We start from the raw sequence: 26,029 nt of genomic DNA on the forward strand, positions 1-26,029 counted from the left end.
TCAAATGTGTTCACTCACCAGTAGACGTCTTCACAGAGATAAGCAAACATAGCTGGGTTCATTTAACTACAGACTGAAAAAATAGCACCATTCGATTAGTGGTGTCCTTACTAATTCAGTCTGTTTATAGATGCCATTGCACATACATCTTCTTTTTCCACTCTTCAGTCCATGCATCAGTGATCATTCATCAATCCATCACCCATCATCATCGACCATTCACCCGGAAATAAGCCATACAGGCACCGGACCAGTCATTCATCCATCAGTTAGCCAGCCAATTAACCATCCATCCATCCATCCAGTCAGCGAGTGGCGAGTCTGGTTGAAGCAACCAGTCGGGTCGGGTCATGTGAGCAATGAAGAGGAAGAGACAGATTCACAGAAAACCACGGAGTCATGACCCACTTATCATCCAACCCTGACTCACTTTATGGCTCCTCTCATCTTACTGTATCCCTTTACTCTTAACCTCCGCTGTTTAATCCCTTGACTCATCTTTTCACACGGAATGGACTCCAGCCTCTCTAGGGACACAAAACGAAGTCATCGTCTGGGACCGTGGCTCGTTTCCACTCTCGCTTTGTACGAAGTTGTTTCACAGTCTTATAAAATCATGAGTGCAAAACACATGATACACAAGATATGGGGTCCACCCTGGACAAGTCCCAGCATTTTGAAGGGCCAATATACATGAAAACCAGCACACTCACATTTACACCTTTGGTCAAGTTATGTGTCCATCAACCAAACGGCAATCTGATTTTCTTTGGACTGGGGAAGGAAGTACCCAGAAAAGAAAGATGCAGACACAAGAGGAAAGAGGAAAGAAGAAAACTGGGATTCAAACTGGGATTCAAACCAGGAACATCGTAAGGTGAAGCGACACCCTGCACCACCGTGCCACTCCTTAAACACTTATCATTACTTTGTCTTGTGTAACAACTATTAGATATCGTTTTTCAGCTTTTTATTAATTTATCGAAATGTAGTATGATTAATATATATATATATATGTTAAGCTCCAAGGTTGTCGTTGTTATTCTCGCAAAGAGACAAGTAACATTGCTCCAGTTTATTTGTACAAATTATGGTGAAAGTTAGTTTTCAGTCTTTTAGTGAAAACACAATGTGCTTTAAGTGTTTGAAAGTAAGTCGAGTGGAGATGTTATTGAGCCGAACCAGCAAAGCACAGTGATGTATGGCAGCTTGAGTCTGAAGCTCGAAAGCGTCAAAGAGGAGAGAGGACGGATAACGCTGTCTCTAAAAATGAAGTTGAGGTGTGGGCCCTGGAGTTTCCAGTAAGGGCCCTCATTGACTCTCATGTTCAGTATCGCAGGCTGTGAGAAGGAGGAGTGGGGAGAGCTATGGTGCTGCTGGCTGATGAAGAAGGCCCTTGAATGCGGTAGGGGCCTTACCAAGGTACAGTCAAGTGTGTATGTATAGTAGACTCATCCTCAGAAAGCTGAAATGGCCCAGCCATGGTTATACAACTGCAACACTTAGGCAGTGAACAGACGTCAAACTGGGGCTAAGTACGGCTGCTGCTGCTGCTGCTTGTGTAACTGAAGGAAGGAAACAACCTCCTTCCAGTTTTCACCAACCATCCACTGTTGACAGACCAGCACACTTGATTTGTATATGTGTGTATAATAGGTGGTCTGACCTTCATACTTTTAATTTACTAATCACTCAAATAACTGAAACATGCTACAATTAGAAATATGCTTTTGTTGTGGCCCTTAATAACCAGAATTTCCCATAAACTCTGCACTGCTGCGGTTAAAACATCACGACTCCACCAAACAGTCAAGTCCATGAGTGATGAAAAAGGCTGTGGCCACCTCGCACATGTTTGTACTAATAGCAGGAAAGAGACGATTAAGTGATGAAGAGGAGTTTTGACAGCAGAGAAATTGACAAGAGAGATGGAAAATAGAAAGAGTAATGGTGAGTTTTATGGATATGAACATGTCTCAGCTGCTGCACTGGTGTATTCTCCTGGAAGCAGCCTTTTTTCATGTGTTCAATAAGTAATACAAATCCCAAAATGTTCCATTAACTGCCACTGTAGTGGACGCCACTTTGTCTTGAAATATGGAAGGTACAGTACAGCAATATATCTCATTGTTTATTTAGTTTAGAATAAAAGATAGAAGAAAGCTAGATTACAGAGATTACACTGATTTACAGAAGCGAGTGAACCAGAGTCCATCTATGATTATGGGATTCAGGGGGGGGGGGGGACCCAAGAGAAAGACACTGTGATATACAAACCGACAGAGTTTCCTTCAAAAGGTGTGTATTAAGCGTGTATTAGGTCAACTGAGGGGAGCAGACACAGTGGTTCCATTCATATTAAAATCAGGGTCCAGTAAACACAATATACGCATGCATGCCTGATTCCTAATTCCATTTCAATCCAGTAGGTGGATATATTTTTACCTGGAGCACGGACAGTCAGCACACACAGTCAGTACGTTTACAAATAGGGGTCTGTGTGTACCCTATGGAAATAGATGATGCAGGGACAATGTATTTGCCTTCACCCTCAGGGTAAGGGAGGCATTAAGTCTGCTTCAATTATGGAACCAAGACAAATAGAAAGAAAATAGGTGAAATATAAAAACTTGTTTTGCAGAGGTGGATAGCAAACAGCTGATCATTGCAGAGGGATGAGGAGACGTGCATGTTTCTCGAATAATACCCGAGTATTCCCATATGTTTCCATATGTTTTCTACATCGTTTTTTTTAATTGAATCATCTTTTTGCTTTCCCTTCCTCTGCAAACAGCATCAGCTATGTAATCTTGATTCACCAACTCCCAAATATTCTCAGACCAGTGGAAGATTCAAAAGTGCACTGATATGCATTTGCCTCTGCAGATTATCAGGATATTTAATTAAACTTTGCTCTACATTTAGACGGAAACGTGGTCACTGAATAGGATTTGAAAGTGGAGGGGCGGCTGGAGGTGGACGTTTAAACAGATGCCTCTTGCAGGGCTTCAGAGGACACATGGGTCTTTCATCACAGCAGACGTTTTGACATGTCACAGTTGGAGAGTCACTGGTGTAAATAATAAAATGAATGATGGCTTAATTCCATAAAGCTGCTTCACTCCCAGGGTCATGGTACTGTTCACTGTGGGTCACTGTCACAGAGTCATGATGTCTTACTGGGACACTTGGACTGAACGGAGCCATCATTATCGTCCTACCATGACATGTCAAAATGTCTGCTTTGAAAAAAAAGGTCTATTCTACAGACAATGGGGCAGACCCCGAGCATGCTGCTGGGATTACACGTCCTGTCTGGACTGGAGAGTTGTGTGGAGGGAGGGGAAGGTGGCTCATGGTGGACAACCTCATGGCAGTCTCACTTAACCGTTATGACCTCAGGTAAGAGGCTGAAAATGGACGGATGGATCGGAAAACAAATGGAGAGTTACAGTAATCCTTTACAGTACATACATATGTACTGTAACTTTCAAAGGTGTGTTTTATAATAAACTACATTATCTTTGATACTCCTGTTTTCTCATATCCTCATCTATTTCTTTTTATTAGCTTTCGCCAAGGACGTTATGTTTTCATGTATGTTTGTTAGTAAGAATGAAGGGAAATTTATCCGAATGATGTTATAACCAAACAGATTTCCATGGAATGTTGTGAAGGGGCGGGAGATAGTCCAAAACAGAACCCATTACATTTTGGAGCATATTATTATAAATGGGTGGATCCAGGATATGTTTCCCCTCTTTCTGTGACATGGACATCGCATTAGCCTTGACAGAGGTATGAACTGTCCGAGTGCCCTTCTAGATTGTTAGCAAAGGAGGTTATGATATTGTCTGTTTTTAAATCTACCTAGTTGGATTCTACATAAACTCCTCAACTGATTTATAAAAAGTAGCAGAGCATGACCAAAGGCAGAACCCAGCAAATGTTAGTGGATCACAGGGTGGATCCAGGAATTCTTTTATTTCCTTAAACGTTGTGTTTTCACCATTTTTGGTGATTTTACAGATTATAATTCTTGATTAACTAAAAATCTGTTATCTTAAGGGGGATGCAGATCCCAATACAAATCATGGTTGAGTGAATTTAAATGTGTTGGGCCTTGGTGGAGGAGGTATGAACTCTACAGAGGGTCATTAGTTCCTTATGAAGGCTGTTATCTGCTGTTTTTAAGGAATCATTTATCTACATGATACAAAAAGTTGAATGTTTTCTATTTCTTAGTTGTTGGGGTTCAATTGATCTGATATTGTGACAATGCTTTATAAATGCCCTACAGGTCACAACTTCTGACCACCAACTTATCAACATGCACAAACAGTATTTTCATTGTTACCACATTAGTCTAAATGGAAACGTCTCCTGCCTGTAGAAAAAAAAAATGACTTAATTACCCTGCAACTGAGACAAAATAGCGATAATGTGTCCTAATGTGTTTTGTGTAGACAAGAATAACTAAATCAAAGGCTTTACTCCTCATTCCAGGAAAAGTTAGTGCTCATAGATTAGTGGAAGAGGGGATGCAAAAATAATCAGCAGAGATTTCAGAGGATTTGAAGGGTAAACAAATGCAAATATGGTATGGTATAAACAGACCCACATATTCAAAAACAGCCAGACTCTTCACGCATGCACATAATCCCCGAGAAACTGTTTATATGTGCTGTGGGGAAGAAAGTCACTGTCTGGAAGCTCCTGACTTAGAATGCAAAACAGAGTTCGAGATATGGATCCCACCCACAAGCAGTGTGTGTTTATTTTTACCTGGCTTCAAATGCATGTTCTTATTCCACAATTATTATGTGTGTGTTTGTGTGTGTGTGTGTTTGTGTTTTTGAATATGGGAGAGTGGGTGGCTGTCCTTATGTTGGTCTGGCATATTCAGTCTCTCTCCCCAGTCAAACTGAGGCAGATTTCTGCTTCACTCATATTATGAGCCTGACGCTGTATAATTGAATCAACCAATCACAGTTCTTAATATTTCATTATGTCACTCTGTTTTCGGGTGAGGATTCAGAAAAGGGTTCTTTAGACATCATGCTGGGATGACACGCTACCAGACAATGCACACGCTCATCACACGCACTGACTCACTGCCGAGACGATGGCACAAAATGTACTTCAGGACGCACGAAACACGGCCTCACCTAAAACATCACAAACAAGGACCCACAAACACCACATGTGCACACGGTTGAGACGATTGGCCTGTTGACTCATGTGACTCAGTGTTGATGACGGAGGCTGTTTGTTCTGAGATAGAAACAGTGGCACGTCACAGTCAATAGAGGGAGAAGAAAGAAAGACAGAGATGACAGGGGAAAGTGTCACATCACCAAAACAAAATCATTTGGTTCATGGTTGATGACTTAAACTAAATAGGCTGAAAATTGCTTAACTGAGCTTTGGATTGTTTTTGTGCCATTTATCAGGACTCAGAGGATCATGGGATACTTCCACTGATGTTAAAACATCGAATTAACCAAAATATGTATCCACAGATCTGCATCTGTCAAGTCTGAACATGTTTTGCATCAGCACACAATGTTTAGTGTGTTGCGTTTAACCATGTAACAGCTGGAATTTGGATCTTTTTCCAGTAGTCCACTGAACCCATATGCTCAAAGATCCACGCTCGTTATATAACAGTAACTCTTCCAAACATAACACGTGTTTTTACTGCTGTAGTTTTTATCCAGGACCTCTGTGCAGACTGCTATAGATACTATTTGCAGCAGAGAGGGAAACAGCTTAAGGTTGCTTGGGGTCAGATATTCCTGAAGAAATAAGCACGAGGTTTGTGGTGGGATTTCTACTGCGATGGCATAATGCTTTTCTAAGAAGTGTTTAGTATAATAACCGATAATTTCCATCCTGCAGTGGTATGCCTCCACCAACCAATAGAGTTCTAGTCTGAATAAAAAAAATGCCAGACTCCAATGAGGTCACAGTGACCTTTGACCTTTCAGCACTAAAGGCTAATCATGTCATCTTTAACCAATTGACAACTCAAAAGTCAGACTTTAGATCATATTCCAGAGGCCAAAATCATATTTTGTGAGGTCAATGTAACCTGACCTCTGACCATCCAATCAGTCAAATCAGTTCATCTGTGTGTCTGAGTGAACATTTCTACAAACTTTTAAAGGATCCTGTCGAGGTGTTGTAAAGATAACTCATGAAGTAAAAAGGGGATTGTGAGGTCACAGTGATCTCAACCTTTAAACTTCACATTCTAATCAAGGCATCCCTGATTCCAAGTGAATGTGCCAGATGTAATTAACTTCCAAATGTGTGTTCCTGATGGATCTTATTCACAGGAACATGAGGTCCCTGTGACCATGGCTTCAGGTCTACAACCACTTCAATCTGAAAGGATTACCTGAAGATAAAATGTAGGCTGTGTGCGGTCAGTGTGAACCTGTTCTTTGACCACCAAAGTTGAATCAGTTCCTCCTTGAGTCCAACTGAACATGTTAGTGTTGTTGAGGTGATTACAAAATGGGATGGATTGGCCGATGGACGTGTACGTGTACGTACAAATTACGCAAAAACATAAGGCTTCCAGCCACTGGCTGTTTGCCAGCATGGAGGTGTGAAACAGGAACTATCCACATCATAATCACAGACAATTTGCAATCTCCAGTCTCATTCAGAATAAGGTCTCTCATTATCAAGTGCTTTGTTCCGGTGGATGCTGGGTATTGTCCAGCAGCCCAACCTTAGTGTGATGGATAAGTAATTATGGACAATCAAAAAAGGTGGAACACAGATGGAGCAATTGCTTTGTTCCATAACCTTCAATAAAAGAGAGGATCAAACACAACACCATTTGAAAGCTAATGCATGTCTGATTGCTCACAGAAAAACAATGAAAGCTCACAAGCTCACATATGCCACTCAAATACGTGTATATAATAAGGTTGACTGCTCGATGTCAACTCTTATAGATACCATCCATCTATACATTATGTATACAAGTACAACATCAGTAATGATGGAGGAAATAATATATACATATATATATGTATTTATATACTCTCAAGCATATATTAGTCCTTTATCAAAGATTTATATTTGCATTTAAGTAATTATTAAAAACGTTTAAATGATATTTAATAAAAGTCTAGTTTTCTGTCCCCAGAAGGAAGTCAACTGGCCAAAATGTGAGTGAGAAAACAAGTACACTGTATGTCCCCACAACATGAGTAATACGAGTCCACAAACACACACACACATTAATGTACTGTAACATTTATCAGAATTCATCCCTCCCCGAGGATTAAGTCATGACCTCTTCCACTCATCCACTCTAGATCTCTTTTCATTCTTTCCTTTTCCTCCCCTCCATGCTTTATTGATCAGTCATATGATTCTTTAATCACTCCAGACCGTTCCTCTTCTCTCAAAGGTTTAAAGCACATTAACCATTTAAACCAGTTATGAACCATCAAATGTCAAGTGTCTCAAAGAGCTACACAGATTCTCCTATTATTCATATGAAGCCGTGGTCTCTTAACCCTGCAAAAGTCACACACTGTTTAATATCAGGAGTATTTCAGCAGGGACAATATTACAGCTCATGACAAACTGGCAGCAGTCATATGATGTGCTACTTTTTAAAAGACCAGATTTAAAGGAAAATACCACTTTATACAACATTGGTCAACTTTGTGTAGCACATAACAGTATGATTAAAGGAAGAGACATCACAACAACATACTAAATGCATCCTCCGTGTTTGAGCCTCTCGTCCACACGCTAACAGCCTTTAAGTTACCAAAATGGAGTATTTGACAAACGTCTTCCAAAGGGCAGTACGTACATGTAAAACGGGAAACAGTCACATGGCAGCTTACTTCACGCATTGCCCACGGTAGCTTTGTGTTTTAAGCAGGTGCCAGGAACAACCACAACAATGGCAGCTATAAACCAGCTTCTCACTGCTAGGTCGAATTACACGATACCTCACCCAATATCACTTGGACCATGGTGCTTCTCTCTGGTATTCGACAGATCATTAATGTTGACTTTATTGCCACCATGTATTTTCGAGGATTTGTAGCCATTTGTTACTTGTTATCTGGTTACTGTTTTCTATCTTATTTTATTGTATAGTGTGTAATTACTTGAGCATTGTTAAAAGAGAGCCTGAGACTCAAGCATTTCACTGCCAGCGACTGCTTAATGTTATTGTTGTGCATTTGACAATAAAAATCTTGAATCTTGAATCTTGAATCTTGAATCTTGACAGATGTAGGGTAGACAACGATTGTATATGATTCTATCCTCCAACAAAAGCAATTTGTGAATGGTCTCTTATTGACGTTAGTGCAACATTTCTTTGGCAAAGATATCTCGAACCATATACAAAATGAGGTGTTTAAACTTTCTCTTTTTTCCAACATAACCCTCAGTTGACTTTTGTTATGGCTGTCTGTCGTTTCCTCTCCATGTGATAACCTTTATTTGATTGCCGTGTTTTTGGATATGCAAATTGTGATGTCTCATCCGTTGACTCCAATTGGCTCCCACCTGAGAGGTGGGCCGCTTCCTGTGAAGCTAATAAGTCGTGGCGAGTTATCGTTCGATACACCTCGCTGTGCCTCTCACCACTAGATTTACCTGTTGTTTGACTGTGACCTTTCTTTGGAATTTAGGAACTCGTTATTGTGGAACAGGGCTAGATAATATTATGCACAATTACACCAAACTGAATCTGCTTATTAGCCCAAAATGTCAAGTTATTAGAGTCTGCTGTGTTTCTAGACCAGTCAGACTGTCATGGTAACACACACACACACACACACACACACACACACACACACACACACACACACACACACACACACACACACCATGTCCTGTTGCATGTTCTATATCACTTCCTGTTTTATTTTGATACTCATGCTTGTCTGTTTCCTCTTGGTAGCTTCACTCCATTTTGACTCCCTGTGTACCGAACCCTGCCTGGTCATAAAGACCACTTCTTTTTGAAAACTGAACACAGTCTGTGAGTTGTGCTGTTGGGTCCCAGTTCTAGTACGAAACCTTACACAGACCTTTTCAGTCAACTCTCTGCATTATGAGAATTCCTGAAAATTTACTTTATTTGTACAATTTAACAATTATTGATTTGATATGATGGCCAGAAATATATTAAGAAGACATAAGCAATTTAACATTTGTATTATTCAGAGAGTCCCAGGAGCCACGCTTTTGCCATATTTTCTACTGTTGAAATCTGTCAATAGCTTAAAATATGGATGTATTATATACATTTTATTGTGACCAGGGCCATTTGTAAATATATTTTTTTTTTTATTCATTGATTTGGTTTATTTATAAATGCAGCATTTCAAATTACCCGGATAAAAATGACTAAAATCAGGGAAGTTTTGGGTCAACATCACGATTGGGCCACATCTACTCATCAACACAACTGAGACTGGGAGTAAAACTGAAATGACACAGTTTTACTCGAGTGACTCTTGAGTTTAATTCATGGGAGTAGTTGTATTAAGTATCACAATCAACAAACAAGGCAACTTTTTTGAACTCACTTCAGCCTCTATGTCCATCAAGGATGAGACACAACCAAACGCTTATATACACACATTTGGACCAACATAATGTCGTGCTCATCACTGCCTAGCCCATTGCTGTTGATATGTTGAATCACAGCAAGATAGATCCGTCACTTCATGAGAAAGCCTGAACTACACAGAGAGCTGGATACCTGTGTTCTGATCATGTTAGAATCTGAAGACATAAAGGAACCTGACAATGGACAAGTCTCAGTCTTTCTTTTGCTCTCTGTCTGAGATGTTTTCAAACAAAATTCTGTTTCCCACTCCCTCTGTTCATTGAACAAAAATTGATAGCGCATGACCAAGGCAGATTTAGAGATTGACATGGATACATGTGCCTTGATGCCCTCGGCTATGAGAAATGAAGCAAGAAGAGGGGGAAGAAGCGTTTGAAAAGCAGCCAGCAGGAGAGGAGGAATGTAAGAAAGGGAAAATTGAAGATTTGGTCATACTTCACATTCCCTGCCTCTTTCTTCCCAAATCATCCATGACATTCTCCTGCATATCCCTTTCTCTGTGTGTGTGTGTGTGTGTGTGTGTGTGTTTGTGTGTGTGTGTGTGTGTGTGTGTCTGTGTCTGTGTGTGTGAGTGAGAGAGAGTGTATGCTACCTGCACCCCACTCGATCCCACATTAATTATAATCAGATTGGTTATTGATCACACACACATGCTCTGGGTATTGATCTGGCGTGTGCTGTCTAGTGGTGGGTCATGAAACACTTTCTTCCAGTCTGCAGGCCCAGTCCCAGAAGGAGGGAAAGCCTTGTACATGCTTTACCGTCGACCGCATTCACTGCAAGGGGGAACCGAAATGCCATGCATAAGCACTTTTTGTTAAGGAAACGTGTGGAATTCTGATTCCTTTGAGCTGACACAATGCCACTTGGAGCTGAATTTTCCAGCCACACTGACATGTGCAGTTTAGGAATGTTTGCTAGCAAGTATCAAGTGTACTTAAAAGAACCTAAAATAGGAGGTTTTATGGCTGTTAAAGGCATTTTTAAATGACATAAAGCGTTGCGTTAGTTCATGCAGGACACGGAGTCATATGCTCAGCCGTCCTATGCTGGCAGCTTCTGATAGGTTAATGGGTGCTCGTCAGTCAGCCAATCACTAATCTCTTTCTTTCGACAAAGCAGTCCCTTTAAATATGGCCTCCTGCTCACTGTCTCTGTTCAGCTCCACTGCCACTCACGCCCTGCTGCCGGCAACTTGCCTCCACCATCCCAGCCTCCACCTTTTAGCACTTATTCCAAACATTCCGAGCCAAAGTTCTGGTAAAGATATATTCATCTTGAAAAAAAATATCTTGCCTGCTACGCCCTCCGGGAGGCTCCGCACATGTTCCCTGTTTCATTTTAGCATGCTGCTTGGCTAATCCAGGTAACATCCAAAGAATGGAGCCATATGCGCCAATCATAACTATATTCCCATTGTGCAAATGACAAGAAATCAGTGAAAGAAAAATGGAATCCGTGCCTGTTTGAATCCATATCCAAATTTTTAGACGTGGCACTAATTAGTAGTAGTATGACACAATTTGCATATTTAATGCAGAAACATTTCAATTGCAAAGGAGTGTAAAAGGACAACTCAATGCTAACTAAATACTTACCTTTAAATAAGCTCTTAGCTCCCTATCTTTTAAAAAATATTTTTGTATGATTGTAAAGACAGAGATCGCATTTAGATTAAAAAACCTCTAGTGGCGTGGAGGGGAGATGCGCAAATCACACGTGTTCGATTTGCGCACACACCGGGCGGCACTTGCCTGATTACGGCACGTGAGGTGAGTGAGCACGGGTGAGGAAATAAAGGTCCGCGATTTCCGGCCGGGCTATGAAGGGTTTGTGCATTGGAGGACACGAGAGCACGCATTGGTATGTTATTTATATTTTGAACTAAGGTGTAGTTTGCACAATGCGTATGTTTCTGGCACTTTTTCCCGTTTGTCATGTCTTCTATGTGACAGCGCATGGGTCGGCGCAGACGTCCTTAGTGACGTCTTGAGCACGTTTGGTGGAGGCGCACATGGTGAAAATGTTTGTATGGAAGACCATTGTTGTTTTACATCATAGTGATATTGTAATTATATAGATTTGTTTATGATATCTAACAGATATTTGGATTTGATTTAAATGTTTGATTAGGCATTTTGATTTATTTGAACTAACTTGATTTAATTTGTCTTTATCAATAGGTTTTCAACCTAATCCTGATCCTAATCCTAAATCCGAATAAGACTACGGAATGTTTGTTGGTCATGTTCAGAAAGATTCATGTTCAATAAAATCAAGGAGAAGGATTTGAGCTGTCCTGCGTCCTCTGTGTAACAGTGCCATTTCAAGTTGGGCAAGCACAGATTAAAACATCACCCAGATAACTTGACAGTTGAAAACCAGCGGAGCAGCTTGGAGAAGTGGATAAAAGGCCTTGGAAGTCCAGGAAAAGCTGTTGACGCAGGAGAAGAGAGCTGTGCTGGTCCGTGAGGACAAGATGGCGGAAGACGTCGTGGAGAAGACTGTGAAGCAGCTCAAGAAGGAGAGAACCGCTGCGAAAAGCACCTTCACCAGACAGGCCAACTTCCTCAGCAAAGGGGCAGACAGCATGGTGGAAGCAGAGCTGAGGGAGGAGTTCGCCGAGCTCTCATACTGCCGGAAAATCGTTCTTGAAGCGAATGATGTTTATAAGACAGGGCTTTTGGCTGAGTCTCAAGAGCCAGAAGAGGAAGACGTGGTTCTTGAAGAGAGGGAGGAGCTAGACGTTGAGAGAGCCGCTAACGAAGCAGAAGCAAGGTTTGGAGAGGTGAGAAGAATTGTCCAAACAAACCTGTGGTCCAGATATGGCCAATACGCTATCACAACTGCAATCACTGAAGGAGAGAAGGCCTGCAGTCGGGCGGAGAAGTTACCTGTGGAGGGTACTCACCTGGATGCATATGAGATGCACCTGACTCTACTGGAGAAAAGGATCAATGAGGCTGCCAGAGTTATGTCAAACTGGGAGCGGTGGATCCCCAAGGCTGAAAGAAAGGAGCTAGATGGCAGGGTCAAGGACCTGAAAGCTTTGAACGGCAACCTTGAACTAAGGAAGGCTGAGTTTGTCACTGCACGGAGGATGTCGAAGGATGCGCTGGCTGCAGGAGCCTCAGGACTTGAAGCAGTGAGAGCACATCCCCCGCCAGCAAAACCAATTGTCAGGATAAAACCAACCACACTGCCCATCTTTTCAGGCTGCAAAAGAGAATACCACAGATGGAAGAAAGACTGGGAGAGCCTTCAAAGACAGGGAGAGCCGTCTGGCTCAGCCGAGGTCAAGAAAATTCAACTCCTGGGCAGCGTGGATGACAAGATTGGGAAGGATATCCGGCTGTCAACCTACAACACTGCAGAGGATATGTTCAGAGTCATGGACAACCGGTATGGAAATAAATCGACCATTGCCATAGAAATCCTGGAGGAGTTGGAGCAAATACCCCCTGCAAGGGGAAGCCAGCCAAGGAGAGTCATCGACCTGATCCAAGCAGTGGAAAAATCCCTAGCAGACCTCACAGAGCTGGGAATCTCTGGCGCAATCAAGAACCCTCTCGTCATTAAATCCATTGAGAGCAAGTTACCCGACTTTGTAAAGAGAGACTGGCTAGCCTTTATGGTAAATTCTAGCAATAATGTCACCACAGACAACCACTTTGACATGCTCCTGAAGTTCCTAAAGAATCAAGAAGAGATCCTAGAGAGACTTGACCAGCTAAGGTTTGTGGAGAAGATGGAGAAACCAGAACCTGGGAAGAAATATGAAAGAAAGTATGCTTCTACAAGAACCACAAAGAAAGGAGGGCTGGAAGATGTGTGTGTTGTCTGCGGTGATGGAAGGCACAGTGACAAGATTTTCTTCTGTAGAAAGTTCAAAGGGCTGAAGCTACAAGAGAAGAATGCTATTGTAAAGAAGCTGGGAGCATGCAGAAAATGTCTTGGATGTCATGAAGATGATGGATACTGCAGAGACACTTTCCTATGCAGGAACAAAGACTGTAAGCAGGGAGACTCCTCAGATCACCATTACTTTATTTGCCCCAATGGAGAAAACAAGAGTGGAAACGAGAAGAGAAGTGGGAAAGATGGCAGAAGAAAGAGCAAACTAACAGCCGAACAGGAAGGATTCTTGGCTGAGCTGTCCTCAGTGCAAGCAGAAAGGTGCAGAATGGCATTCACGAACAAAGCTACAGAGGGTGGCATGAAGAACCACCAGTCCCAGCTATTGAAAAAAAGTGGCCTGTGCGAGCTTCCTGTCATTATGATGCTGATGGAGGTAACTGCTAATGCTGGGCAGAAGATTGGAGCTCTTGTTGATCTTGCCTCAGACACAAACTATATCACCCATAAGGCTGCACACAGGCTGAGGCTGCGGAGTGAAGAAATAACCCTGGTTGTGCATGGTGTAGGCGGAATGACCATCAAGGTGAACACGGAAAGATATCTTCTTCGAGTCAGAGTGAAAACCCCCAAAGGAGCGGAGAAGGCTCATGAACTGATCTGTTACGGCCTGGATGAGATTGCCAAGGTGCACAAAGTTGTCAAGCCGGAAAAGTTGCAGAAGTTCTTCCCAGAAGTGAAGCTTGAGGAATTAAGGAGGCCGGAAAAGATTGATCTGCTCATCAGCCATCGCGAGGGAAGACTTGCTCCACAAAGGGTTAAAGTTGTTGGGGACCTCGTCTTGTGGGAGAGTCCATTGGGAATGACAGTGGGCGGAGCACACCCCGACCTGTTCGAGGAGATAGAGGTGGCAGCACATGAGTCCAGAACACACTTTGCTCGCTCCATGAGAACTGCTGCAGTCAAGTATGAGGAGATAGTTGAGAGCCCAAGTACTGAAGCAGCCCGTATGCAGCGAAAGGACAGTGCAAAGGAAACGGTTACAGCTGCTGCAAACCGTGAGTTCCTGGAGTGGTGGAGATGGGACAGCATCGGAGCAGCCTGTGAGCCAAAGTGTGGAGGATGTCGCTGTGGAAACTGCCAACCAGGAGGAAAGGAAATGACACTGGCTGAAGAAAGGGAGCTTGAAATAATAAAAGAAGGACTCACCTATGTCCAAGGAGACTCTCACACAACATCGCCGCATTGGGATGCAAAGTATCCATGGACAGAAGATCCTGCCTCGCTCCCCAACAACAAAGGTGCAGTTGAAGCTACATTCTTGAGAACAGAAAGACAACTAAGGAGGGAGCCAGAGTGGAAATCAGCATACAGAGCCCAGGTCTACGAGATGGTTGAGAGGGGCGCAGCCGTAAAACTCACTAATGAGGTCATCAGCAAGTGGACAGGACCAGTGTGGTATGTAAGCCATTTGGTGGCGCCAAACCCTCACTCAGTGACGACTCCAGTCCGGCTTGTGTGGAACAGCAGCCAGAAGTGCAGGGGAGTGAGCATGAATGATATTCTGCTAAAGGGGCCAGATGTTTTAAACCCGATCAGAGCTGTGCTGCTGAGATTCAGAAGAGGTGTGTATGCTGCACTTGGAGACATCAGGAAGATGTATAATTCAGTGTGGCTAGAAGAGCGAGAGATGCATCTCCACCGATTCCTTTGGAGGGACAATCCAGATGAGGAGATGGGTCAATATGCCATCACAAGGGTGAACATTGGAGACAGACCAGCCGGTTGCATTGCACAGGTAGCTATGCGGGAGACAGCAAGATTGGCCATCTTTGCTCACATGGAAGAGGAGCGCAGAGTCCTGGAAAAGGACAGTTATGTGGATGACATTCTAACTTCCCATAACAGCCTGGAGGAACTAGACAAGATGACTGAAGGCGTTGAAGAAATTCTGAGAGCCGGAGGCTTCTTTCTGAAACCGTGGGTCCGGTCAGGCCAAAGTGGGAGGCCGGAGGCTGCAGCAAAGGTCCTGACATCAAGAGTGGAAGGGATGGAGAAGAAAACCTTCATCCTCCCAAACCAAATGAGGGATGAAGATAACAAAGCCCTGGGCATTGGATACAAGGTGGAGGAGGACAAGCTCTACATGATGACCTCGATCAACTTTTCCAAAAGGAAAAAGAAGATGAGAGTAGGCAAGGATCTTCTCAGAATGGAGGTGAAACCTGGAACGCCTAACCCGCTGACAAGAAGGGACCTGTTAAGCCAAGTAGCTGGACTCTACGACCCCATCGGTTTGGTATCACCTCTGAAACAGAAGGGCGCTATCCTTGTTAGGAGAGCATTCCAGGAGGCAGGAGGAGGGAAGTTGACCCGTGAGACCTGGGATAAACCACTGTCAGAGAGCCTCAGAGAAGAAGCCATTCAGCTGTTTGAGGAGTATGCGCAGCTTGGACAAGTTCAGTTTCAAAGAAGCCTGACACCAGCTCACTGGAAAGGGAAACCATGGGGAATCACATTCTCAGACGGGAGTGACAAATCATATGGAGCTGTGATGTACCTGAGGTGGAACACTAGTAAAGGAGTCGATATCCGGTTTGTAGAGTCGAAAGCCAAGCTGACTCCACTGGATCAGAAAGGGGAGGCCGTCAAGGCTGAGATCTGCGGCGCTGTCTTTGCAGCCAGGCTCAGGAAGTACGTTGAGAAGCATGGAGGCCTGGAGATAGAGCGATGGCTCCACCTGGTGGACAGTCAAACAGTCCTAGGAGCCATTCAAAGAGAGAGTTATGGGTACCAAACTTTCTTTGCGAACAGAGTGGGTGAAATCCAGAAGGCTGGCTCAGTTGAAGACTGGTGGTGGATCCCTGGAGAGCATAACATTGCTGACATCATTACAAGAGGAGGCACTCATGAAGATCTAAAGGAGGATTCCACATGGCAGGATGGGCCAGAGTTCCTAAAGTGGCCAGTGGAGGAGTGGCCTAAAAAGTCAGCAGGAGAGGTTGCAGTGCACGCTAGAGAGAGTGTCAACAGACTCCAGAGAAAGGCATTCTCAGCAGGAATGACAAGGGCTCAAGCTAAGATAAGCCAAGCAAGTGCCCCACAAAAAGACCTGAAGGATGAAAGTGGAGAGAAAAGTATGGCCGCTGATCCAGCTCTTCTGGCAGGAAGGGCACCCAGGAGATGGGAAATAAAGAACCTACTGGAAGTGAGGAATTACAGCTCCTTGTCCAAGCTGGTCAGGATCATCGCCTGGATATGGCGAGCTGCCAAGAAGTGGATAGAGATGAAAAGCCAGTCAAGAACTCAAGAAGCTAAGCATAAAGTGTCATCACTAAAGGAAAAGGCCAAGCAAACTGTGCTTACAGTGAGAGAGCGTGAAGATGGCCTCAGGGATCTCTTTAGTGAAGCTCAGGAAGGTGTAGCTTTTCCTGACACTACCCTAAGCAGACTGGCAGTATACAGAGATGCGGACTCTGAGCTCTTGGTTTGTGGAGGCAGGATTCAGATGTTTGATGAAGACAAAACTGCAGTGCCCGTCTTACCATACGAGGCATGGGTGTCTACATTGCTGGCACAGGAAGCCCACAAGGCAAACCATGAGGGAATAGCAGGAACCTTGCTCAGGATGAGGAAAAAAGCCTGGGTAATCAAAGGTCGAAGAATTGCAAAACAAGTAGTAGACAGTTGTGTGGTATGCAGGAAAAACAGGGCAAAACAGTGCCAGCAGATCATGAGTGACTTGCCACCAGAGCGAACAGGCCCAGCATTGCCATTTGAGTTTACAACCATGGACCTGTTCGGACCTTATGAGGTAAAAGATGAAGTAAGGAAAAGGGTCAAACTCAAAGTCTGGGGGGTTGTATTCTGCTGCATGGCTTCAAGAGCCATACACACTGATGGTGTGAGTGACCAGTCTTCTGAGGGATTTCTGCTGGCCTACCAAAGATTCTCTGCACTGAGGGGACACCCTAGGAAATTGTGGACAGATCCTGGCACAAACTTTGTAGGGGCCAGACCTGCTCTGGAGGAGCTTCACAGATTTCTGAGCAGACTGAACAGGTCTCAAATTGAAGAGGAAGCTGTCAATCATGGAACAGAGTGGTCATGGAGGATTCACCCTGCAGACTCTCCCCACAGAAATGGAGCAGCAGAGGCAGCTGTCAAGATAGTGAAGCGAGCCCTGAACAACCTTGGTGGTGATGGAGTTCTCACATGGGGGGAATTCCAAACATTCCTCTTCATGGCAGCCAACCTGGCAAATGAAAGACCGATAGATGCCAGGATTCAAAGCCGAGAGGACTGTGTGGAATACATCAGTCCCAATTCCCTCATACTGGGACGAGCCAGCCCGAGAGGAGACCCGGGAGATTTCAAGTTTGAAGGTTACCCATATAAGAGACTCCAAACCATACAAGCAGAGGTCAGCAAATTCTGGAAGAAGTGGTGCCAGCTAGCTGGTCCTAACCTGTTCATAAGGAGCAAGTGGCACACAAGAGAGAGGAACGTTGCAGTGGGAGATGTGGTCTGGCTGGCTGACCAAAATGCCTTGAGGAGTCAATATAAATTGGCCAGGGTAGTCAGTGTTAATGCTGACCGAAGAGGAATCGTCAGAGATGTAAATGTGAGGACCTTTCCAAGCTACCCTGTTCCAGTCATGAAGCCAAGCACAGGGGACACAAGCAGACAAGGAGCCAGGAAACTCTTGAAGAGAATCCCTGTGTCCATTCTCTGCAGGGATGTGAGACGACTGGTCATCCTTCTTCCTGTTGAAGAGCAACGATAGAATGAATAGATAGAGTGTGACCTCCTTGGGTTGAGCAACCAGGAGGTCAAGTGGGAGGTGTAAAGACAGAGATCGCATTTAGATTAAAAAACCTCTAGTGGCGTGGAGGGGAGATGCGCAAATCACACGTGTTCGATTTGCGCACACACCGGGCGGCACTTGCCTGATTACGGCACGTGAGGTGAGTGAGCACGGGTGAGGAAATAAAGGTCCGCGATTTCCGGCCGGGCTATGAAGGGTTTGTGCATTGGAGGACACGAGAGCACGCATTGGTATGTTATTTATATTTTGAACTAAGGTGTAGTTTGCACAATGCGTATGTTTCTGGCACTTTTTCCCGTTTGTCATGTCTTCTATGTGACAGCGCATGGGTCGGCGCAGACGTCCTTAGTGACGTCTTGAGCACGTTTGGTGGAGGCGCACATGGTGAAAATGTTTGTATGGAAGACCATTGTTGTTTTACATCATAGTGATATTGTAATTATATAGATTTGTTTATGATATCTAACAGATATTTGGATTTGATTTAAATGTTTGATTAGGCATTTTGATTTATTTGAACTAACTTGATTTAATTTGTCTTTATCAATAGGTTTTCAACCTAATCCTGATCCTAATCCTAAATCCGAATAAGACTACGGAATGTTTGTTGGTCATGTTCAGAAAGATTCATGTTCAATAAAATCAAGGAGAAGGATTTGAGCTGTCCTGCGTCCTCTGTGTAACAGTGCCATTTCAAGTTGGGCAAGCACAGATTAAAACATCACCCAGATAACTTGACAATGATAGTGAACTTAAATACTCGCCACAATGTTAATGTGAATATATGAAATGCACTGAAATATTCATCAGCCATTTGTATTAAAGACTTAAGAATATTTGTTATACATTTACCAATGGATGTGAATAATAAAGAGATTAGTTCACAGTGTATATTGTGGGGTACATTACATGAGTTTTGAGTATTTAAAATAACTGCTGCTTGTAAAACCCTTAAGATGATCACCTCATATAAAGCTAATTATTTATCCACCTTTCTTTTCCCCACTACATCACTTTTAGCTTCCACCCTGAGACTGGAGAGGGTTTCCTCTCGCCTGCAGTATCTGTAAACATCTTCTCTTAAACTGACACTTTCTGTCACAATGGACGTAGGAAGTCTCCCAAAGCCAATTTTCTGCATTTGAACGGAGCTCATCAGAAAATATGAATTGGGAAATACATCGATCCAAAGACGCAGATTGGGCCTTTAAGGACTAACAGCCATTTCACTGACAATACAGCTGTGTATATGTGAGTGGGATGAGACGGCAATAAACCGAACAGCTTGACGGCCTTCTTGTCTTGGCAAGGCCTCTGTTCATCTGCATCTTGTTTCATAAGTTCACAGCTTGACTCTGATTTCTGCCTCATTACACTGTGAACAGAGAATCGGCTTGTGTGTGTGCGTGTGTGTGTTTGTGTGTGTTTGTGTGTTTGTGTGTGTGTGACGCAAGATTACGTCTCTATTTCCAAGGAGTGATTCTCCCAACCCTCTAAAGCTGGCACACGTGTACGTGCGCACACACACACCCCGCACACACACATACACACAAAAAGACACGACGAATAATCACAGAGGGGGTCAGAATCAGTTCAGCGTACGCATAAAGGAAACAAAGATGTTCATTTTCAAGAACGCAAACTGCAAAGAGAAGAGAAGCGAATGAGGGAAGAAAAGAGAAATTAATATAAGGGTGAAACATATAGCTGGAGAAAGTACACACACACACACACACACACACACAAACACACACTACTGTCCCTATCTATCTCACTGATGATGTTGATGAAAACATTGATGTTTTCTATATTAAGCATAAACATATTCTCTTTGGATTCCTACTATATATTACTCCCCAAATATGCAACCTTGTGAAAATGCATTCAATCAACTTACAAATAACCAATGGGCAGAATCACAATCATCACTGAATCATGTTCTAATTCACTGTCAAACCAACAAAGAGGATTCATACACATGATCACTTTCAGCTTGTCAAGAAAAGGATGTGATTAAACCCATTTCTGTAAGTGGTGACAAGTTCTAACATTTGAATGTCATTATGAGCTGCTCAATGTGATCAGAGACACAGAGAATCCTTTCAGCTGGAGGAAATGTATTAATGAACTGAGACTTTAATGTTAATTCATATTAATGTCGAAGCATGGTGTTGTGAAAAAAAGTACAGCAAAGCAGATCCATCCCATTAAGCTCCTGCGGGACTTCAGGTTGTGTAGGTGGGTGTTACAGCTGCTGTAGCTAACAATGTTCAGAGAGCAACGAGGCACAGCCCTCATTGCTGTGTTTAAGTCTTGTAGATGGAGGACAAATACTAATAAATAAGATGACTGCCTTATTTGTGCTGGAATGCAACACTGGTGTCTCTGTTTGGGAGTTGTACTTGCCCCTAGCAAGGTCCAGTGGACAGAAACAAAAACCTCTTCAAGGTGCTTTGCGACATGTTTTATTAAAAATAAATAACACACACTTCTCACTCGTAAATGTTACATTGCACGAACTTAAGTTAGATAAAGTTTTACAATTGCTCTATTTGAAATCCATCCATACCCATAACACTTATCCTTTGAGAGTTGCAAGGGGATCTGGAGCCAATCCCAGCTGGCATTTGGTAAGGGGCGGGGTCACCCCTGCATCACGCTGACCACACCCTCAGCCATACTTGGAGTAATATGATTACTGTGGTAGCTAACGTTAGCTTACCCTGCTACTGTTACCATGATTCCCAGTTGCCACTTGTGGCCAGAGCAGGAGAACCAGTCCAACACAGGTTAAACAGGTACATGTTAAGTCAATTTCCCCCTGAGCTTTTGTTTTAAAGATGGAGATTGATGAAACAGTGAAAAAAAGTGATGATAAGAGATTATAAAATTAGTCAATATGGCTAAATTGAAAGTTGGTTGGTTGATATGAGGTTCAAATTTTCAAATCTGTTGAACTTCCGCACATGACTATTAAATGGACTGCATTATACATGACTTGTCTTGTCTTATCGACCACTCAAATTGTTTACACTACAAGTCACACACAGATTCATACAGTGCTTTTATGCACACGCAGACAGAACAGCCATCAGGGGCCATTTAGGTGATGTGCAATGTCTTGCCCAAGGACACTGCCATAAGGCCTTGGGCATGTGGCTCTACCTCCTGAGCCTCCACAGCCTCTCAGCACGAGGTCAGATTCGCTCAGATGTGCGCTCTGTGGAACGTTCAACCACAGCTGTGTAACAGCGAAACCTAACTGGCTGCAGCTAGGCGAGAACAGGACTTTAACCTGGTGTTAACTTGGTATTATAAGAGAGCTAATATGCAATTACAGGAGGTGCACTGATGTGAACTGAAATAAGAGATTATGGGACACTTTGATATTGAACTTCCTTCCTTCGTTTTTCATTCTCTTTGTTCCATCAGTGAATCTTTCAAACCCAGTCTTCTTAGAGACTCAGAGAGACGAAAGAGGATTCTAAATCTTTTGTTGAATGACCCTCATACTACACTAATTGAAAATGACGAGTGACTATTTGTCTTGAATCTTCCTCTCTCTTTTTTGCACCTCTTTTTTCTTCCTCCTGTTTTTGTCTCCAGGCTGCGTGAGGAGCACGGCCATGTGTCTGACCTGCAGCCACAAGGTTATCTGGGTCGTGTGCTCACCTCAGGGCGGAACAAAAGAACCGTGTCTCTCAGAAACAACACGGTCTCATTTGTGGATGTTAAAATAACACAGGATGTACTATGATGGGAGAGGGAGAATCTCGCCTCGCTTTAAATGTCAGCCGTACCTGTGAGGGCTGCTAGTAGTTATTAGTCTTGTTACTGCGGCTGGAGAGTTACTGGGGAATTTGTATCTACTCATTCCTCTGTTCTGTTTTGAGCCATTTCATTAAAAAGCAAAGTCTGTCTCCACTCGCCCACAGGGAGCAATACAAAAGGTCTGTTTTTTAAATAGTTCAGCGACATTTCCCATACGCTGGTGATATTCCTATTGTTGTTCGTAAAATTTCAAATTTACTTCCAACAATATATAGTGGTAGAATGACTTTCAAACATGCACTGGTTATGGTTGCATGGTTTTTAAATTGTTCTTATTGGCCTAGAGACTTAATCATACTTACTTAGACATACTTTATTCAAAGGTAGTTAGTTTCATCTCGCTATATCTCTAATACTCTCTTGAGTTTAGATATTTTTTCAGAAATAGTTCTATGCAAGTTTGTTTGATATATATATAGGAAATAAATAGATATATATGGGTAAGATGTTTTTATATGTGTAACCCTGTGTATACTGGCGGGGTACCACAGGGCTCAGTGCTTGGCTCTTTATTTGCCTACATATTTGTTATATGTCATATATTTGTTGTTGTACTAAGGTCTGTATTGCAAACGAGATCTAAAAGATAAAGAAATGGGTTTATGAATAAATCTATGTCACAATCCAATCTTAAATGTATTTGTGTTATGCATGGAGGAAAACACGACAATCGCTTTAGTTTGTGTGCAAACAAAGTGGATGCATGCTCAGCTCAGAGATTCCCCGGACATCAGGAATTAATTGAGTGCTTTCATCACATGACTTTGATCAAGACGCGGCATGCGATGCAAACATTTCGTCATTTAGAATCACTTAAGCCTCGCTGAATAAAAGAGTCTGATCAGGAGGGATCCAGTTTGACATGCAGGTGAAACCAAGTGTGACATGCTCAACGAGTACAAATGCAGAAAGAAGGAGAAGAGTGGCTTTACAGTCTGTTGAGAGTCAAGTGGAGGAACATGCCAATCTCGGCGGGTTCCCTCCCTGTATTCAATCAGAGAAACATCACTCTGTGCATACAGCCCATGTAGGTAGATGAGTGTGTGGGTTCAACTTTTTGACTTTGCCTTCTTCTTCTTTTGTACTTGCCAGTCTGGGCTGCTCTATATGTTCTATAAATCCTGACAAATTCAATATTTAGTAGGGTCAGACATGTACTAGGGGATTATCTATTTATCCCTGCACATGTTGTTCATACATTTATGTCCATCGCAGTTTAGGATGTGCAAATCAAGGCTTGAAAACACACATTCATTGGCGACATGTGACATTTTCACATTTACCAGCGTACTGCACATGGGCTACATTAAAGACACAAGTGGCATTACAGGAAACATTACAGGGCATAGTGAAGCACTTAGGAGCGTGTTATCTAAAAGACCCAGTGCAATAAAGCTTTTCCTTTATGGCACTCGAAAGCACTTGTGGGAAAAATACTCTGTGTACAATGTTTATCATTCAGGGCTCTTGACAGTTGACATACTAATCTTCCAGTGCTGCCGCTGAGTACCACCTCACGTCTTTTTAGTTCAAACAAGTAACTGCAGAGACATACTGGACGCAAATTCTCCACCCTCTCCTGAGGCCAGGAGTATATACTCATCTTCCAATTGCATGCTTTTATTTTCCTGACTTCTTTGGTGTTACGTATCCATCAGCTGCACTCCACACAAGATTTGCAGTATTTTCCTTTGAAATAAAAGGAGACCAACTATAAATATATCGTGATTTACCCCGCACAATACCAACGTGTCGACTTTACAAGTGTTTGCTGTAGCTAGTTGACAACTTGTATGGTGCATAGGTCTGCATGGCAGCATCTAAAGCAGATATCTTGCAACTTGTGTATTTTACTTTGTAATCCATTGCACCATTTGGCTTCTATAATTTGTTTTCAATCTACTTCTACGTTTAAACACCATGCATTTCATATTGCTCTGACACACAAGCTTATCACAAAATAAACAAAATATTTAAATGAAACACAGTATATATGCAATAAGAAGACAGAAAATGATAAGAATACTAAAAAATTATTTAAATAGGACAGATTCTATACTGTAGCTCCATCATAGATGGCCTGGTGACCAAATTTGTACCATTACTAGTGTACGTGGTTAAAGCCTGTTTCATCACCAAACGGTGCAACCTTACATTAAATTACCACATTACAGCCTCAGTTTATAATATACTATTATATACGAAAACCTCACCGTGAATACTTCTAAATTATTATGATATAGTCAAATTTTAATTATTCCATTATTATAACATTGCTTTTTTCAAACCTCTGAACTATCATCACGTATTTTCGCACATAGAATTTTGGCTAATTAGACTCCTGAGACACGAAAGGTTGATCACACATTCACGGTCACATCAGATTTGGGATTACATCTCTGAGAAAAGAGTAATACCCAGCAGAGGAGGTTTCTGATTAAAATATGAATTGTATTAATTGATATTACATTTGATACCTCTCCGCTGAAAGGACTCTTCTCTCCGGTCTTCTCCCTCCACAGGGAGTTCAGGGTCAGCTATAGAACAGCATCACGGAGCATAAAAATACCCTGATATCTTGCTCGAGGACACTTCAGCAGCAGGGATGTTTGCCAATACCGGGGCTGTGAACCAGACTGCTTAATTACATTCTCCCCTCAAACCCTCTTCTGTCCTTGTCTGGAGTCATTCAGCTGGCACTCTCACGCAGATACAGTTCCAACAAATAAAAATCTTTTCAGCTCCCACACCAGCTGCATTAAAGGCAGCCAAAAGCACAAGGGTCTGAGGTGACCGTGATCATCTGAGAGCAAAATGCCAGAAAAAGACATAAAACGGATGTAAAGTATGAGGGCCTTTTTTGATTTATCTCTCTAACTCACCCACCACCATCCCCCTCCTGTCTAAACCTTTTTCTAGTTCTCATTTACTCTCTCTCATTGTTACTCTCTGTCTTTTTCTTACTCACTTTTTTCTACTTTATTCCATCTTTTCCCTTTTCATCCACTCACTTTCCCTGGTCCTACCACTCTTTTCTTCTTCCTCCCGAGTGCTCCACTTTAGTTTAGAAGCGAAATGAGTATATGTGATGAGGGAGAGTATTGGGAGGAAGAGGAGGAGGAGGGACGGGGGACTGTGGGAAGACGGCAGGTTATATATATAGCGGTGAGCGTGGGTAGATAGCGTATTGACAGGAAAGACACACCATTTCTATTCAAAGCATGGCAGAGCCACAGAGAGGGATAATGAGCCAGAGAGAGAGAGAGAGAGAGAGAGAAGGAATTTGGTGTTTAAAGGCAAGACACTGAGAAGAGCATTACACCGTCAGAGCTACAAGTCAATTCAAGCATACATGTAAATGTAAAATTATATTAATGCTGATCGTTTTTGTGCAAGATCTTACTTATTTAATTGCCTTATTACTGCACTTACAAATATTTGTTTATGTTCCCCTATGAAGATTTTTTTTTATAATATTGTGACCAAAATGTGGTAAAAATATCATTGTGAAGTTGAGTAAACTCCTTCAAAGGACAAGTTTCTACAACACAAAGTACAACGCTACAACCAGAGCTGGATATGTCAACGTTTAATGCTCATAGCACTGAGGCTGCAGAGGATGATAGAGGCGGTGGTCTAGTGGCAGAAACTTGGACTATGGACAGAAAAGGTCTCTGGTTCGACTCCACAGAGAGGAGCTGCCCAAAAATCCAAGAGGATTCTCCCTACCCTGTCTAGTGCCCCTGAGCAAGGCACCTTAATCCCCCAACATCTGCTCCCCGAGCGCCGTACATTGTTGCTCACTGCTCTGTGTGTCCTGCACCAGATGGGTCAAAAGCAGAGGTTAAGTTTCCCTACCTGCATGAGTGTGCCACAGGCCACAAAGT

The 26,029-nt window shown here is 42.8% G+C and overlaps 2 protein-coding genes across 2 annotated transcripts in view; one reads left to right on the forward strand and one right to left on the reverse strand.

The window, feature by feature from the left end:
- The window catches only part of il1rapl2 (interleukin 1 receptor accessory protein-like 2), a 305,540-nt gene that overhangs the window by 189,006 nt on the left and 90,505 nt on the right, over nt 1-26,029 (reverse strand). The window lies entirely within an intron of this gene.
- LOC133959133 (uncharacterized) lies at nt 11,276-19,056 on the forward strand. Its single transcript, XM_062394232.1, has 3 exons — nt 11,276-11,491; nt 11,812-18,541; nt 18,862-19,056. The coding sequence occupies exon 2, from the start codon at nt 12,108-12,110 to the stop codon at nt 18,267-18,269; it is 6,162 nt and encodes a 2,053-aa protein (XP_062250216.1). The 5' UTR covers nt 11,276-11,491; nt 11,812-12,107; the 3' UTR covers nt 18,270-18,541; nt 18,862-19,056.

This window comes from Platichthys flesus, chromosome 8 (genome assembly GCF_949316205.1).
Source record: "Platichthys flesus chromosome 8, fPlaFle2.1, whole genome shotgun sequence".
In the NCBI taxonomy this organism is placed as follows: Eukaryota; Metazoa; Chordata; class Actinopteri; order Pleuronectiformes; family Pleuronectidae; genus Platichthys; species Platichthys flesus.